The sequence below is a fragment of the Mus pahari genome, chromosome 10 (genome assembly GCF_900095145.1).
Source record: "Mus pahari chromosome 10, PAHARI_EIJ_v1.1, whole genome shotgun sequence".
Classification (NCBI taxonomy): domain Eukaryota; kingdom Metazoa; phylum Chordata; class Mammalia; order Rodentia; family Muridae; genus Mus; species Mus pahari.
In genome coordinates, this window is record NC_034599.1 from 83,979,755 (window position 1) to 83,995,817 (window position 16,063).

The following is a 16,063-nucleotide window of genomic DNA, read 5'->3' on the forward strand; positions in this document are numbered from 1 at the left end:
GCAATACAATGCTTAGACGGAGTTGCCAGTGGAGGCGGGCGGGACCCAACATCTGCATCTCTTTTATTTAATATTTTAAATTTTTTGGACTGGCACAAGGAAATATATTTGTGTCCTATTGACCTGCCCAGGAGTAGCTTGAGGGAGAAATCCGGTGTAAGGCCAGTCAGAATTTAATTTTACCACTAGGGATCCTTTAGTAAATCCTCAATTAGGAAAACCTGATTTGGGGAGTCTTGCTTTAACAGATTTTGGGAAAAATGCATTTTGCCCTGACGCCAGTACTATTTAAGACCAAACCACGAATTAATGTTTAGATGCTGAAGAGTTGTCACGGCTCCTGTAGTGAGGTGAATCCAGATGGCACTTGTAGTACTCTGTCCAGTCTGGGTGTAGCTGACCTGCCTGAGAGAAAAGCCAAACAGTTGAATAAGAACAGGATAACAACTTTTTTGGGAGGGCCAGCTATAACAACTCTGCTAGTACTTCAATTGGTTGCAATTTAGCAAGTCTCAGTTTAGACCATAGCCCCAGGTGTGTGGGGGAAGCTAGACCAATCTAAGATTTAACTCTAAATCAGTTTTATTTTACCCACCGATACTTAGGTAACTCACAGTTCAGCTTNGCATACAGACCTTTTGAAAGTTGTCATACTTTGTAGCATTCTGTGGAGAAAACACAAGCTTTTCTCTACCCCATAAGGGTAGCTGTTTAGGATTAGCCATATAACAATTGAGATTTAAATAATGTGTACAGGGATATTTTTTCCCTTTCTTGTTAAAAGGAAAAGTTTTTAAAAGTTTTGCAGTACCTAGAAATAAAAGCATCTCTTTGTAGTAAATGAAATACAGTAAAAAGGGGTGTATGCATACAAATGCACGCATAAAGGCAATTTTTATTTTTAGGATGATTGTCAATTATATGTAAAAATGATTGTATGCAGTAGGCCAAATAGTAAAATTTGGACTGCGGACAAATACGCCTGAAAAGTCTCATCCCAGTGCACTGCCCACTGAGAAAATGAGGTGTCGGGTTAAACACTTCATCCTCAAATAAATTTTGTGCGTCTACCTTTTTAATCCTGGGGTGTACCCGTACATACTCACGCACACTTGGAGCTCCACCAGTGCCTGAAGCTTAAGTCTCTACAGCTACGTGGGTGCCACTTGTAGTGTTTTTCTGCGTCACGCTACAGGCGCCTTGTCTGCGTGGGCAGAAAACACCTTGGGGTGGGTTTGTACTGCAGAGCTAAGCTTCCTGAAAATAGAGATGAGCTACAAGAAAGAATACTATTTATTAATTACATGCGGGAGAACCCAACCCTCTCCCGCATGTCCCATTGTCTCTGCTGAGTGTCTCTCAGTCACAATGGCTTAATGTCCCAATGGGTCCGATCCTCAGTGGAGCTGTGTCCAGAAGGCGGGTCCAATGAGAGGGCGGTGACATCAGTGGTGGTTGGTCCGGGCGACGAGTGGGCGTTGACAGTGGGCGGTCCGAGGACTCTGTATCCAGGATTCCAGGGAGCAACTCTTAACGTGTCTGTAAGGGGCGCAATACAATGCTTAGACGGAGTTGCCAGTGGAGGCTGGCGGGACCCAACATTAGGCAAGCCACTGCTTACCACCATTCCTCCTCTGCCACTGTCCTTCTAAGCACCACATATTAATTTACCCACTTTCCAAGTCATCTTCTCCCTTTTCCCCCCCTGTCCTTTGGGACTCTCTCTGATCTGGTGCCACCTAACCATCTCACCTTGTTATCCGTTACTGCTGACTCAAGCCCCCTACCCAGGGCTGTCCTGCAGTGAGTATGTACCCAAGGAACGAGGTTTGGAGTCAGAAGCCTCAGCTCCAACTTGGGGTTGTATCACCTAGAACCTACTAGAAATCTTGCCTGACCACAAGTCCTTGTTGCTGCCCCCTGCCTCAGTGGTGTACACTAAGAGCCCGCGTCTCACCATTTGACATTTCTCTATCCTGTGCAGTGTCTTCAGGCACCACTCAATGAAATGTGTGTACCTACTTGTCTTCTGTATATCCCACGAGGCCTGATGCATGCACCCTTGCATGCTGCAAGTGTCTACTAACTACTTTTTAGGTGTATGGTATATCTACCCGCCGTTACCATGGTACTAGATGCTGAAAAAAGATCCCTGGAGTCCATCAAGGTTTCTGGGAGGTGGCATTTCAGATGAATCCCAAAAGTAGGCTAAGGAGGGTGGACTTGGGGGGGGGGGTGTTTCAAAATGCAAATCTACCTAGAGTCCCAGGAGTGTTTTGTGTGTGTGTGTGTGTGTGTGTGTGTGTGTGTGTGTGTGTTACAGAGAGACAAAGGCACAGAGAGACAGATAAAAAAAAAGAGTATAACAAAGAGAGCCAGGCTAATAAAGCAACCAGCAGTGGGGTGGGCCCGGAGACAGTGGGCAGCATCTCACCTGGTATGCTTCTCTGTCCAAAGCTACAAGATACTGGCTACAGAGCACGAGGCGCTCATGCAGAAGTACTTGCACCTGCTGCAGGTAGTGGAGACAGAGAAGACTGTGGCTAAACAGCTGCGCCAGCAGCTTGAGGACGGTGAGGTTGAGATCGAGCGCCTGAAGACGGAGGTAACTGTAAGCTGGGGTTCCCAAACTATATCCATTTTCAGATTCCGAGGATGGGGTGGGGGCGGGGGCGGGGATGGACAGGCTCAATCCCAACCAAGCCTCCAAGCTTAGGATGTGGTGGTGGGAGGAGAACAGGATGGTCCTGCATTCAGAGCTGATCGGCATCCTACCTCTGTGCTTACCAGATGCCACTTGGAGTGTGTCCCTCACTTCTCTGTTTCTGGATTGTTTCCTATAATGCAGAGTCATTGCTATGACCTAGCCATATGATAAGGGTTGCATAAAAACAAGCTATTAGACTGTGTGAGGATACATGAACCATCACCACTGTCAACTTCAGACTCTGGAGGTACACTATTACCCATAGGCCATTATTGCCTACACCAGATACACAAGTGTCAAATGGCAAATCACAAGCTTCTAAGCTGTGCCCCTGATGATGTGGGCTCAAGCCTTCCTTATGTGGGCACCAATCCTGTAAATACCTGATAGGGCATAGCCACTCATGGTTAACCAAGGCTTTGAGCCAGCCCAGAGCTTCTGAATGTGAACCTACATTTAGATACCATGCTGAGAGATGCCGTTAACTCCTGAAAGCACAAGCTCTCGGGCACCCTTCCCAGAAGCCCATGTGGCATCCTTGATACCAGGATGTGGAAAGCAGACAGCCAAAACCCCACCTAAGGAAGCAGAGTCGAGTGAGAGGTGAGAGTTCGTGTGATCCAGGCCTGCAGTCCCCAAACTCTGTTCCCTGATCCTGTCAGGCTTCCCTCAAAACATGTAATCCCAACAGAAAAGGATGAAGACCCTGCAGGTATCAGTGACATAGATAGAAGCCCTGAGTACAGGGGCTGTTGTGCATATGGAACTCCCTCTGATAGCTGTATCCCAGTGCCTTCCATCCCTGTACAGAAAGTTCAGAGACCCAGAGCCACCAACCCCACCTTGTCTAGCAGCACCAAAGCTCTATGCCAATACTAACATCAACTTGCAACACATTCAACTGGAGTCCCATATCTGACCCATCTCGAACCCTACAATGAAGCTTCAGCCATACCCCTTTCATCAGCCCCCAGTGTCATTCCAATAGGATAAGCTGGGCAGTGGTGGCATATACCTTTAATCCCAGCACTAAGGGGGCAGAGGCAGGTTTAATTTCTGAGTCTGAGACCAGCTAGGTCTACAGCGAGGGTTCCAGGATGGCCAGGGATACACAGAGAAACAAAAATCAAACAAACAAAAGTAGAATAAGCCATAAGGGATCGGGCTCAGAGACCTCAGGTTTCTAGTCTAAGCACACACAGAAGTGACAGACCTGGAACTGGAACACAGGCTTCAATCCATCTGTTAGACTTTCTACTCAGTACAGAGAGCCTCTGGCAGTCTTCCAAAGGTTGGCCCAAAATTGTCCTCTTTCTAACACTCCTGGCTCATTCTGGGCTCCATCCTACTCTGGAGAGAAGCTCTGAGATCTATGATAACCCAACAGGGCTCCCTGAATCCAAACAGAGTGAATGCATGCATGCATGCACACACACACACACACACACACACATACATAAACACACACACATATACACAACACGGCTCCCTGAATCCAAACAGAGTGAATGCATGCACACACACACACACACACACACACACACATAAACACACACATTTACATATACATACTCATATACACACACAAAGACACAGAGAGACAGTGAGACAAAGACAGGGAAAGAGACAGAGGCAGAGAGACAGAGAGACAGAGACAGACAGACAGACAGAGACAGACAGAGACAGACAGACAGACAGACAGACAGAGACAGAGAGNCAGAGACAGATAGAGACAGACAGACAGAGACAGAGAGACAGAGACAGACAGAGACAGACAGACAGACAGAGACAGAGAGAGGCAGAGACCAGGGAAAGATTATGGCTATATTACCTAATTACTAACTCTGGTGAAGAGTAGTGGGATGGCAGTCATTCGCTTACTCATGAAAGATCTACTCTGAGCCACCGCAGACCTCACCCTCTCGCGCAGATCCCAACCGTGCAATCACCTAGCACCATCCAGCCCCCCACCCCGAGCCCAGAACTGTCCTACCCCCTAGCACATTTTTGCTTCTTCCCCATGCCTCCTCCATGCGCATGTTTCCCACCTGGCCAAATCCTGTCAAGGACAGTTACCTCGTCACGGGGCTTCTGGCTAGCATGCGAGCAGCCAGTGTGTCTGCTCAGGCGCATTCCTCAAGCCCAACACAATGCAATAGACACACCAGCTCCCCGTGTGTGATTCCAACAGTCTGGGAGAAACCCCGTGGGGGCGGAGCAGTCTCTTCTACCACTCAGCTCTCTTGCCTGGCATGAGCTTGTGAGGGCTTGGTTAGTGGGTGCTCTGGAAGGCACTAGGATATGGAGATGTCTGCCTTTCCAGTCGGCTGTGTAAGAGTGTGAACAGTGGCCACAGTGGGGTTGTGGGAGCCCTAGTCCTGAGAGGGTGTTTGAAAGCCAGAGGGTATAAACTCAGGTTGTACTTGGCCTTCAAAGCTTTCATTGGTTTGTAAGCCAGAGGAGGCACAGGTTGTTAAGGATAGAGCCTCCTGGGGGACAAGGAGCAGAATGCAGGTCATGTATGCTTGTGCCTGTGCCTGTGCCTGTGCCTGTGCCTGTGCCTGTGCCTGTGCCTGTGCCTGTCTGTGTAATGGTAGCAAAGGCCCATTTGGTGGAAATTTAGGACAATGCTTCCAACTGAATGGCCTGTTTGGGACAGTAGATACATACCACTGTTCTAGCTGTGCCTTATTGGACTTGATTTTGTTTTTGTTTTTGTTTTTGTTTTTAAGACAATGTCACTATGTAGCTCAGACTGGCCCCATGAACCTCTTGTCTCAGCTTCCAGGTGATAGTATACATCTGGAACCCCAGCTGCTCCACTGCCTGTCACAGAGCACAACACTTGCAGAGTATTAAGATCTTCAGATGGGGTGGGCACAAAGGAAACATATGGGCTTGGAGGAGACCAAAGGGAAACAAGAAGGAGAAAGCTGAGTTACCGCAGGCCACAGCCTAAGACTTCTACAACATCCCAGGTTCCTAAGTCCCCTGAGCTGGGTCCCAGACTGATCCTTAAATAAAACCTCCAGGATCCCGGGATAAAGACTTTTGCTATTAAGCCTTACAAGTTCAAGTCCCCAGTCACATGGTAGAAGGAATGACTGCTGGAAGTTGTCCTTTGATTTCTACACACACACACACACACACACACACACACACACACACGTGCACGCATGCATACACATACCACATGCGCAAATAAATAAAAATGAATGTAAAAAAGCATTCTAGTCCCTAAGACTGTTAGGGCGCTGAGCATCATAGCACTATTTTCAGGTCTGTCTCTGAGAAGTGAACTGTAAGTTTTCTTTGCTGTTTTAAATTTTTATATTTATATATATATATGAGTGCTGCCTACATGTTTGTCTGTGCAGTTTATACATGAATGGTTCCCAAAGAAGCCAAAAGAGAGCATCAGGTCCCCAGATATTGACATTTTAGAAGGTCATAAGTCACCTTGTGGGTGCAGGAAACTGAACCCAGTTCCTCTCACTGCACCAGCTCTCCAGCCTCCATGGTTGGTTTTTAAATATAGACTAGCCCCCAACAAAAACCATTACCACCACCCTGTGTGTGTGTGTGTGTGTGTGTGTGTGTGTGTGTGTGTGTGTGTGTGTACACCATAGCCTTTAGACTGCCAGCCAAAGAATTGGCCTTTTATTTCAACACATCCATGTTCTAAGCTTGAGGGCTGAGGAGAAAATATAAGGAAGTAGTGGAAAGACCAACAAAAAGAGGGGGCGGGCAGGGAAGCAGGTCTCTCCACTGAATGTCCCAGTTAGATGTTTTCAGACACTCTCCCAGTGAAGGCCAGCCAGGGTAATTTTAGCAGCCTAGGAGTGGAAAGCCTACAACTGCTCACTCCACTTTCAAAGGCTTTAAGGTTTCATTTTTTAAGAGCCATTCATCCTGAGGTTCAGCAAGTGGCCTTGAGGGCACAGCCTCCTGTTCTGAGGAGGGACCAGCCTGCCAGCAACCATGTCTATCCCCCGAGCCTCTGCCTTTTAGACGGGCTCGGTGACTACTATAGCTTCCTGTGCTTGGGACTTGTGCGGCCGCCACTGCTCTAATCAGCTTTTAATTCAGTTACCTTTTTTTTTTTGTAGCTAACAAGGGTGTGTTGCATGCTGGGTCCTGTGCTAGCCACCAGGCTCTGTAATGAATGAGACCACTTCCAGTCACTTTCCATAGAACTCTCACCAAAGCAGGGAGAGGAAACGGGTGGCTTTTCTTCCCGAGAAAGTTCTTTCTTTTTACTATGTGAATGTGCGCTGGTATGAGATGACCACTCGTATGGCCTGTCCACAGGCACGGTCTCAGACAGACTTATAATGTCCTGCTCCTAGATACCAGCCCTTGGTCCTGATTCTCTATGATCCACAAATAAGACAATCGGAGCTTGTTTTAAGTCATGTCAGCTCCTACATTAGCTTTCTGGATGAGTAGTTAAGCTCCAAAGAGAACTTTGATCCCAGGAAGCACTTCAGGGTAACCCAGAAAAGAGAGAGACCAACCAACAGAGTCCCACTCTGAGCCCCTGCTCTGATCTGATTTATTCCCCCATGTGTTTTTGTCAGAAAGATAAAGGACAGTCCAACAGGTGAGTGTTGCCTACCACAGAGACACTCGTACATACACATTCATTGCTGCTGATATTCACAATAGCTAGGATGTAGAGTCAGCAGATGGATTCATAAAGAAAATCTAATATGTAACACAATGTGAACCTTTATGCAGCCATAAAGAAACATAAAATGATGATGTTTATAAGAAATGAATGGAACTGGGTATCTCTGCATTAAATGAAATAAGCCAGAATCAGGCACATACTGCATGTTTTCTCATAGGTGGAAACTAGAATCGATTGTGTGTGTGTGTGTGTGTGTGTGTGTGTGTGTGGTGTGTGTGTTCCTGTATGTGTATTGTGTCAATCATGAAACGCGAAAGTGGGATCATGAAAGGGGAAGATGTGTTCTTAAGGAGCCAGGATGAAAGAAGGTAATGGGTACTAGGATGCAAAGGCAGAGAGGGGGACTGTCTGGGAGAAGGGAGAGAAAGAGCTGGAAGGGCCAGGGGAAATGTGGGAGGACAGCAGAGACGTGTATGAAGAAGATTCTGACAACGGACAAACCCCGAGGTTGCAATGCTAGGCAAAATACCAAGTAACTCCATAGTGTAAAGTTTACAGGTGTGCACGGTAGCACACTAGCTGTCAAAAGTAGACTTTACTGTGTAATGGACATAGTTCTCCAGAGAAAGTAGAAGTGGAAATAGCATACTGACTCTTGAACGTTGACTTCTGACTACACACACACACACACACACACACACAGAGGCATACACACAAACAAATACATAAACAAGCCTTAGTTTAAAAGAATGGTGGTGGGTGCTAAGTAGTTGACTCAGTCGGAAAAGTTCCTTCCATGCAAGCACAAGGACCTCAGTTCGAATTCCCAGAACCCAATAACAGTACCTGCCTGTAATCCCTTGAGAGAAAGGGTGACAATCCTTGAAGCTCATTAGCAAACCGTCCTAGCAGAATTGATGAGCTTCAGGTTCATTGAGACCTTGTCTCAAAATTAAAGTTGAAGAGCAATTGAGGAAAAAACACAGGTCTCCATATGTAGGAACATACAAGTGTATATTTGCCTGCACATGCATGCACATACCACATGCATATACGAAACTACCCATGAAAAAAAATCCCTTGGTAAATTTTATCTTCCTATATATCTTACCAAAGTAAAATAAAACTGATTTGTGGTTTGAAAGAATCATAGACTGGGTTATAGACAATGCCTCAGACATGGAAGGGCCTTGTCCACATTCTGATGGCCCTAAGGGACTCAGCACACGACAGTGTCAACTCCTGTGGCAGATGAGTCAAGCCTTGGGTGCCACCATTGCCTCTTGCCCACTACTGACCTAGGTATGATTCTGTTGCAGATTACAAACCTGATCAAGGACAATGACCGTGTTCAATCCAGCAACAAGGCCGCTTCTGCTGATGATGAGGACAGTGACATCAAGAAAATTAAGAAGGTCTGTACTACCCCTGGCTGCCCGTGTCCACCTGCCATCCCACTGTCCACTGGCATGCCACTCACCCAGTCACTTCATCCCAGAGATGGAATCAAGAGCCACTGTGAGAGAGGGTGATCTAGCCCATTGTACAGAGACAAAGGAGATGAAGGAGGGGATGGGGCCAGAACCAAGGTCTAGGAAGTCTCCTGTAAGCATTTTCCTCTAAGTGCCATACTGCCTCACCAAATCCCCAGGAACCTTTCCATAGTCACTTGTTACTCACTGTCACACACACACACACACACACACACACACACACCTCACAAGTGCCCACTCCCCAGCAGGGCTCAGCAGGAAGCTGGCCTTCATGAGACCCCCACAGTCAGCCTCTGCTTTGGCTCTATTAGAGTTCCCAAGGGAAAACATATTCTCATAAAGTGTCAGGGACCTGCCCAATGGCCAGGATGATAACAATACCATGGGACACCCCCTGGTGTCACAGCACAGAGAAGGAGCCTGGCTATATTTTCATCTTGTCAGACTCAAGACAAGGGCGATGGTTTACCCTAATGGACTCGGGAACTGGTGCCAGGGTTTGAATATCCTCCTGTCCATATCTAGCTGTGTCAGCTTTGACAGGTTACCTGGCCTCTCTGTGGCTCGGCTTCCCCAGATATGAGAATGGAGATGATAATCGAATCTCAGAGGCTTTTACTCAGGATCCACTTAATCTGCATCAAGATCCCCAGAATAGCATCTGGCACATAGAAAGTGGCTAATGAATGCTGCCATTTCTATTTGTGAGAAACTAGATATCCAGATTTCTGCATGAAGTGTTTAGCTCTTAAAGCACTAGCAGCAAATATAAATGGGAAAATATGCATGCCCTGAACACCACACACACACACACACACACACACACACGCACACACCGAGAGAGCTGGATGTGGCCTGTGGCAGGATATAGTTGGAATTTCTGGTCTGTGTGACACGGGGTTCTTCCTGCAAACTAGACAAAGTTTCCTCTTGTTAGAAAAGGGTCACTCATGCATGTGCATGGACACACATACAGATACACACAGAAACACATACAGAGAACACAGACACACATAAACATACATACTACACATACAACATGTGTGCACACAGAAACAGACACACACACACAAGACACATTCAGATGTATACATACACATATATACACACAACCACACATCACACTCACAGACATATATGTGCAGACATATGTCATATACACATAGATATATAACACACACACACATATATATACATATACACAGGCATACTCATACAAACACACACACAAAGACAGATACAATTGGACACACCTTCATTTACTGACTAGTTTTATATGATCTTGACACAAGCTAGAGTCATCAGGAAGGTCTCAAATGAGAAAATGCTTCCATAAGAGTGGGCAGTAGGCAATCCTATAGATAAGAGTGGGCAGTAGGCAATCCTATAGGACATTTTATTAATCAGTGATTGAGGGCCCCGCCCATTGAGCAACCACGAGAAGTGAGCCATTAAGTAGCCTTCCTCCATGGCCTCTGCATCAGCTCCTACCTCTAGGTTGCTTCCCTGTTTTAAGACCCTGCCTTGACTTTCTTCAGTGGATAATGATATGCAAGCAAAATTAACCCTTTGGCTCCCAGGTTGCTTTGGTCATGGTGTTTCATCATAGCAATAGAAACCCTAACAATGCACAAACACACAAAGATACAGGTCCAGACACACACATAAAGACACAAGTGCGCGCGCGCGCGCACACACACACACACACACACACACACACACACACACACACGAGTGGTCCTCAGCTGCACAGGCTTCTAAACCAGGGTCATCTACCTCCTACACTCTCGGGGCTGCTTGGCCGTGCACAGCTCACACATAGGGAGGGACACAGAGACTGCGGCCAGCATATGGGGATCTCTACTGGAAGGCCATGGGCATGGGCAGCAAGTGAGCCTCCAGTACAGATCTTCCTCTAAGGACCGGGAGGCCTTTGTGCAAAAGAGGGGGCTTTAAATCCCCAAGAGACATAAATAGGGGTGGATTTCAGCCCAGGGGTTTCAATTAAAGCTTGTCTGCAGAAGGTAATGATCACATTGATCACAGGCAAACATGGAGTTTTGACACCAGGTCCCACCAAGGCAGGGATAGCTGGCTCTGCTTGACCCCTAAACACCCCAGCCCACACCTCGACTTAGGGCAGTTCTTTCTCCTTGCAGCATTTGATAAGGGTTTCTGAGCCCTAGCACCAGGCTGGAGCCTCTTCCAACTCAGTGGGAAAGTGAGGCTAGCTCCAGCCTGGTGCTAGGGCTCAGAAGCCACTAAAGAGCTGGAGATGCACAAATTTGCCCTGGTCTGTTCATTTTGATCATTACCTTCTGCAGACAAACTTTAATTGAAACCCCTGGGCTCTCAGAAGAGTCATTAGACAAGACTGCAACCACGGCAGGCACTGCCTAGCAACCCTTCCCAAGCTAACCCTGTGTGGAGACTTGAGCCCACTTTTCCTCCTTTCTCCCTTCCAGAGCAATCGGGGAATTTGTTAAAACGCAGCAGGCTGGAGCAGGCCCTAAAACTCATGTTTCTAACTTGCTGTCTAGTCCATACAGCGATGTTCCTGATCCCTGCTTCACAGCTGGGAAAATTGTCTGAGGACCCATGGAGCATGCTCAGCATCCCACAGGCAGCGGAGCCAGGCCTGCCCTACATATCAGCTCTTCTCCCTATACTCCCAGCAGCAAGGATGACCAACCCCTGGTCCCTTGCCCCTGGTGTGCTCACAGCTTTTAAGAACAAGAGTAACTGACACTAACCTCTTCTTTACCAGGTTCAGAGCTTCCTTCGGGGATGGCTGTGCCGTCGAAAGTGGAAGAACATCATCCAGGACTACATCCGGTCTCCCCACGCGGACAGCATGCGCAAGAGGAACCAGGTGGTATTCAGCATGCTGGAGGCGGAGGCTGAGTACGTGCAGCAGCTACACATCCTTGTCAACAACTTCCTGCGCCCACTGCGCATGGCCGCCAGCTCTAAGAAACCCCCTATAACACACGACGACGTCAGCAGTATCTTTCTGAACAGGTAAGCGAGGGGGGGGGGGAGGGGGACAACAAAGGTGGGAGGCATCGGTTGCCAAATGTTGTTGAGCCGAATCCTACTACAAACCCACAGGTGTTTTCCACCAAGGGCAGCTGAGGAACCTGAGTCCCAAGGAGGAAGGGAATAATTCAAAGTAGTCTGACCAAACAGTTTCAGAGCCTGACATGGGAGTATAGACTAAGGCAGGCGTAGTCTAAATCTAAAGCATTTTGGCCATGGTAAGAGCGTTAACAATGACGATTTTAACTGCAAAAAACTTATAGAAGGTTGCTACTAACATGTGTGGGCAAGGGTCATGGATATGCCCAAACATTCTGTAACACACGGGAACTATTCTACCCCAAGGTACCAATACCACTACCAGTGAGAAACTCTACTTTCCGTACTTAACCGTTACGAATTGTCTTCGTCTATTTCATGATGCAATAACAAAATACCTGAAGCTGAGTCCTTTACTTTTTAAAAAAAATGGTTGGAAATACAGCTCAGATGAAGAACACTTGCCTGGTATATGGGAGACCCTCGGTTTTGTTCACAGAACTGTGGAGGGGAAAAAAAGAAAAGAAAAAGAAAGACAGCTTGTTCGCACTCATGGTTTGGGGGGGTGGGGGAGTTTAAGAGCTTAGCAGCAAGCTTGACTCCAGAGAGGTTCTTGTGATAAGAGCCTCACTGGACAGAAGCATGTGGAAAAGAGGTGTCCCAGAGTGAAGTAGGAAAGATGAGCCAGGCTTCTCTCCTTGGCTCCATGCTCCTCGTTAGCATAGATTCCAGCACAGGGCTCCAAATGTCTCCCCTATCTGAAGTCTGTTCCACTATGTGAGCCCCACCCTCCTCCTACCATAAATGCCTTGGGGATCAGCTTCCTGAGCCTGACCCTGCCTGCCTTCCACCTCAACTGTGGGGAGGGAAGGACTCTGGGCAGCACATGTGAAGAGTGAAGCTGCCTGCCTGCCGGTTTACCGGTTTACCAGAGAGCAGCTCTGCACAGGGTTCTGCCCAGCTACATTGCTTTCGAGAGGAAGTGGATGGCCACTTTAGAAACCTGATGTCAATTTAGTGATTTAATTTACTGGTGCTCAGTAAAAGGGTCCTAGAGAAGAAGGAGACCTCTCTCCTCCAGGTAGGCAGTGTCACCAAGGGTGTTAATTGCATGCTTCTCATACCTTGGAAAGCTCCTTCACCTAAGCAGTGGCAGCGGCAGGCTCTGAGTGGCCAGCTTGGTCTGCTTACAGACTTGAACGGTTTCCTTTTAATAAAAGCCATGCCGGGCACTGAGAGCTGGAAGCCACAGTTGTGCTAAGGCGCTCCTCCACCTGGTGACAGGGGATGTCTGTGTCCTGATGCTCACTCTGTTGATTGATAGTGAGTGACTGCCTGAAGCCTTGGTTTGGGCCAATGAGGAAGTCCGTGGAAGGAAATGCCACAATCCATTTGTCATGTCTGAAAGATCTAGGGAGTGGGCAGGGGTGAACGCCTAAGCCACCATAACTAGCAGTGTAGACAGGCCTGCATCTGCCCTGCTCTGGCCCCACTCTGGCCTCTTTGGTCCTGCCTTGGTCATGCCCCTTCCTGGTCACTGAAGAAGGAGGGAGGTAAGCAGATCTCAAATGAACTAATGCACTCTCCCCATTGGTTCCCTTGGATGTTCTATCCCTCACCAGCCCCTAGACCTCTTGATAGCTATTAGCCAATATTCCCTTCTGTATATTCATAGAGTGCCTCTCTGCAGTAGCCCTCACTACATTTGAACATTGATTTCTTTTGTGTATGTGTGAGTGTGCGCTCATGTGTCCATGGAGAGGCCAAATGGTCAGCACTGGGCGTCTCCTTCAATCTCTTTCCACATTAGATTTGTTTGCCCCTTGTTTTCTAGAATAAGATCTCTCAGAAAACCCAGATCTCACTAATTTGGCTATAATCATTGACCAGCAAGCACCAATGATCCTCTTGTCTGCTTTCCCAGAGCTGAGATTGCTGACATATGTCACCACACCAGGTTCCACATGGGTCCTGGAGATCCAAATGCAGAGTTGCATACTGGTGCGGCAAGTGCTTGACCCACTGAGCTGCCTCGAAAACCCAAACGAGGATCTCTTTAGTGTCTAGATCTTTCCAGAGGGATAGGACAGGACCTTAAGCTACACACTGCATAATTCCTGGGATACCACCCATACATGGGCCAGCAGAACTTATCTGGAAAGGGCTACATAGAAGTATTTTTATTTTACAGTAGGAGGCAGGAGAAGGAACAGGAGGGTAGTGGAGGGACAAGCCTGAGCGAAGTACAATGATACGTAAAATGTCATTGCTATTCGCTAAAAAAAAAAATAATTTAAGCCTAATCAGCCATCGTTGGGAAGAGAGGCCCCTTGGTCTTGTAAACTTTATATGACCCAGCACAGGGGAAGGCCAGGGCCAAGTAGTGGGAGTGGGTGGGTAGGGGAGCAGGGGCGGGGGTGGGGTATAGGGAACTTTCGGGATAGCATTTGAAATGTAAATAAAGAAAATAATAATAAATAAATTTAAAAAAATAATTTAAAAATCAATATTTTAGAGTTTGTGGTGCCTACATTCCCCATGGCAACTAAGCAGTAACAGAGACACGAACACAGGGGTTGGCTGCATTCCAATTAATTTTATTTATACACACTAACTTCATATAATTTTCACATGTCACAAAATATCTGTTTGAGAGTTCTTCCCCCCAACCATTTACAGTGTAAAAAAAAAAAAATTTCTACATGTGGTGGCACAAACCTCTAATGCCAGCACTGAAGATGCAAAGGCCAGGCTGGAGTATCCTTAAGTACATAGTGAGATTCTGTCTTAAAACAATAACCTCAAAGATGTGAAAGTCACCTGAGATGGGGTGTGTTGTGCGCGTCCCACAGGCCGCAGCTGCTAACCTCTGACGCCGAGTGCAATGAGGATGCTACACACCAGAACCCAATCTCTGCCTTTATCTTCGCGAGGTTTGGATATGGAGAGACCAACATCTGGTCTGGTGCCTGTCTCTGTGTTGGCAGGTCACAGCACAGAGCTTTTAGAAACCCTATGCTGTGTGCTCTCCTTAAAGAGTCGCAATAAACTTAGCATTTTCAAAGAATCAATCATTTTTACTTAAACCGACAGAACTGAAAGAGAAATCAATCATTTTTACCTACACTGACAGAACTGAATAAAATGGAAAGCCTTCCGATTATTCTAATCAAAAGTCGATTAAAAAAAAAAAAAAAAGGCATACTTGAGGCTGGAGAGATAGCTCAGCGATTAAGAGCATTTGCTTGCTCTTGCAGAGGGCCCACACTCAGTTCCCAGCACCGACAGGGTGGCTCACTACCATAGCTCCAGTTCCAAGCATCCAATGCCCTCTTCTGACCTCCATGGGCACCAGACATGCATGTTGTGCCCAGACATACATGCAAGCAAGACATTCATACACCTAAAATAAAATAAATAAATCTGAAGTAATTTTAAGGTACACTTGCATGTAGATGCTACTACACTCTCCCCCCTCCCGCTTCCTCTTCTCCCCTGCTCTCCTCCTCCCAACCAAAAATGTCAGTATGTGCCAAGAGGATGGCCTATGCAAAAACTGAGACAAGAGAAGCCTGAGCACAGTGGACAGGAATAAAGGCAGAGAGGCTGAAGCGAAATGAGAAAGAATATAAGACAGACTGCAGGGGGTGGGGGGATAGGGCAAGCTAAGGCCACTCTAAGTCAGCTCAGATGTTCAGGATTTATTGCTGCATTAAGAGAGAAGGTGATCTGAGGGCGAGTGTGGAAGCAGAGGACCGCTGAGGAGCCCACCAGCAATAGTCTAGGCAGAGATGATAGAGAGGCAGGTGTCACTGAGAGCAGAGCACAGAATCCATAACATGACGGTTAGGGGCTGGCTAGCTCAAGCTGCTGTTCAGTGAGAGGAGAAGCAGATGGTGGAGGAGTAGCTGTGCTGGATAAGCTGGAGGTCACCATCAATGGGAACCCAGCAGTGAGTCCAAAATCCAGTTAGTTTATCATCCAAATGGCGGTAGCTTTCCCCACTATCTACAGAGTAACTTTAAAATATGAGAAAATGGCCAGGCAATGGTGATGCACGCCTTTAGTCCCAGCACTTAGGAGGCAGAGGCAGGTGGATTTCTGAGTTTGAGACCAGCCTGGTCTACAGAGTGAGTTCCAGGACAGCCAGGG

General features: G+C 47.2%; 1 protein-coding gene across 2 annotated transcripts in view; it reads left to right on the plus strand.

The window, feature by feature from the left end:
* The window catches only part of Rasgrf1 (Ras protein specific guanine nucleotide releasing factor 1), a 110,293-nt gene that overhangs the window by 28,449 nt on the left and 65,781 nt on the right, over positions 1-16,063 (plus strand). Inside the window, exons 3-5 of one of the 2 annotated variants that reach the window (XM_021206938.2) lie at positions 2,458-2,611; positions 8,660-8,755; positions 11,601-11,854. In XM_021206938.2, coding sequence (XP_021062597.1) covers positions 2,458-2,611; positions 8,660-8,755; positions 11,601-11,854 — 504 coding nt within the window. The remainder of the gene's footprint in view (positions 1-2,457; positions 2,612-8,659; positions 8,756-11,600; positions 11,855-16,063) is intronic. The other variant, XM_021206939.2, reaches the window with a different exon arrangement.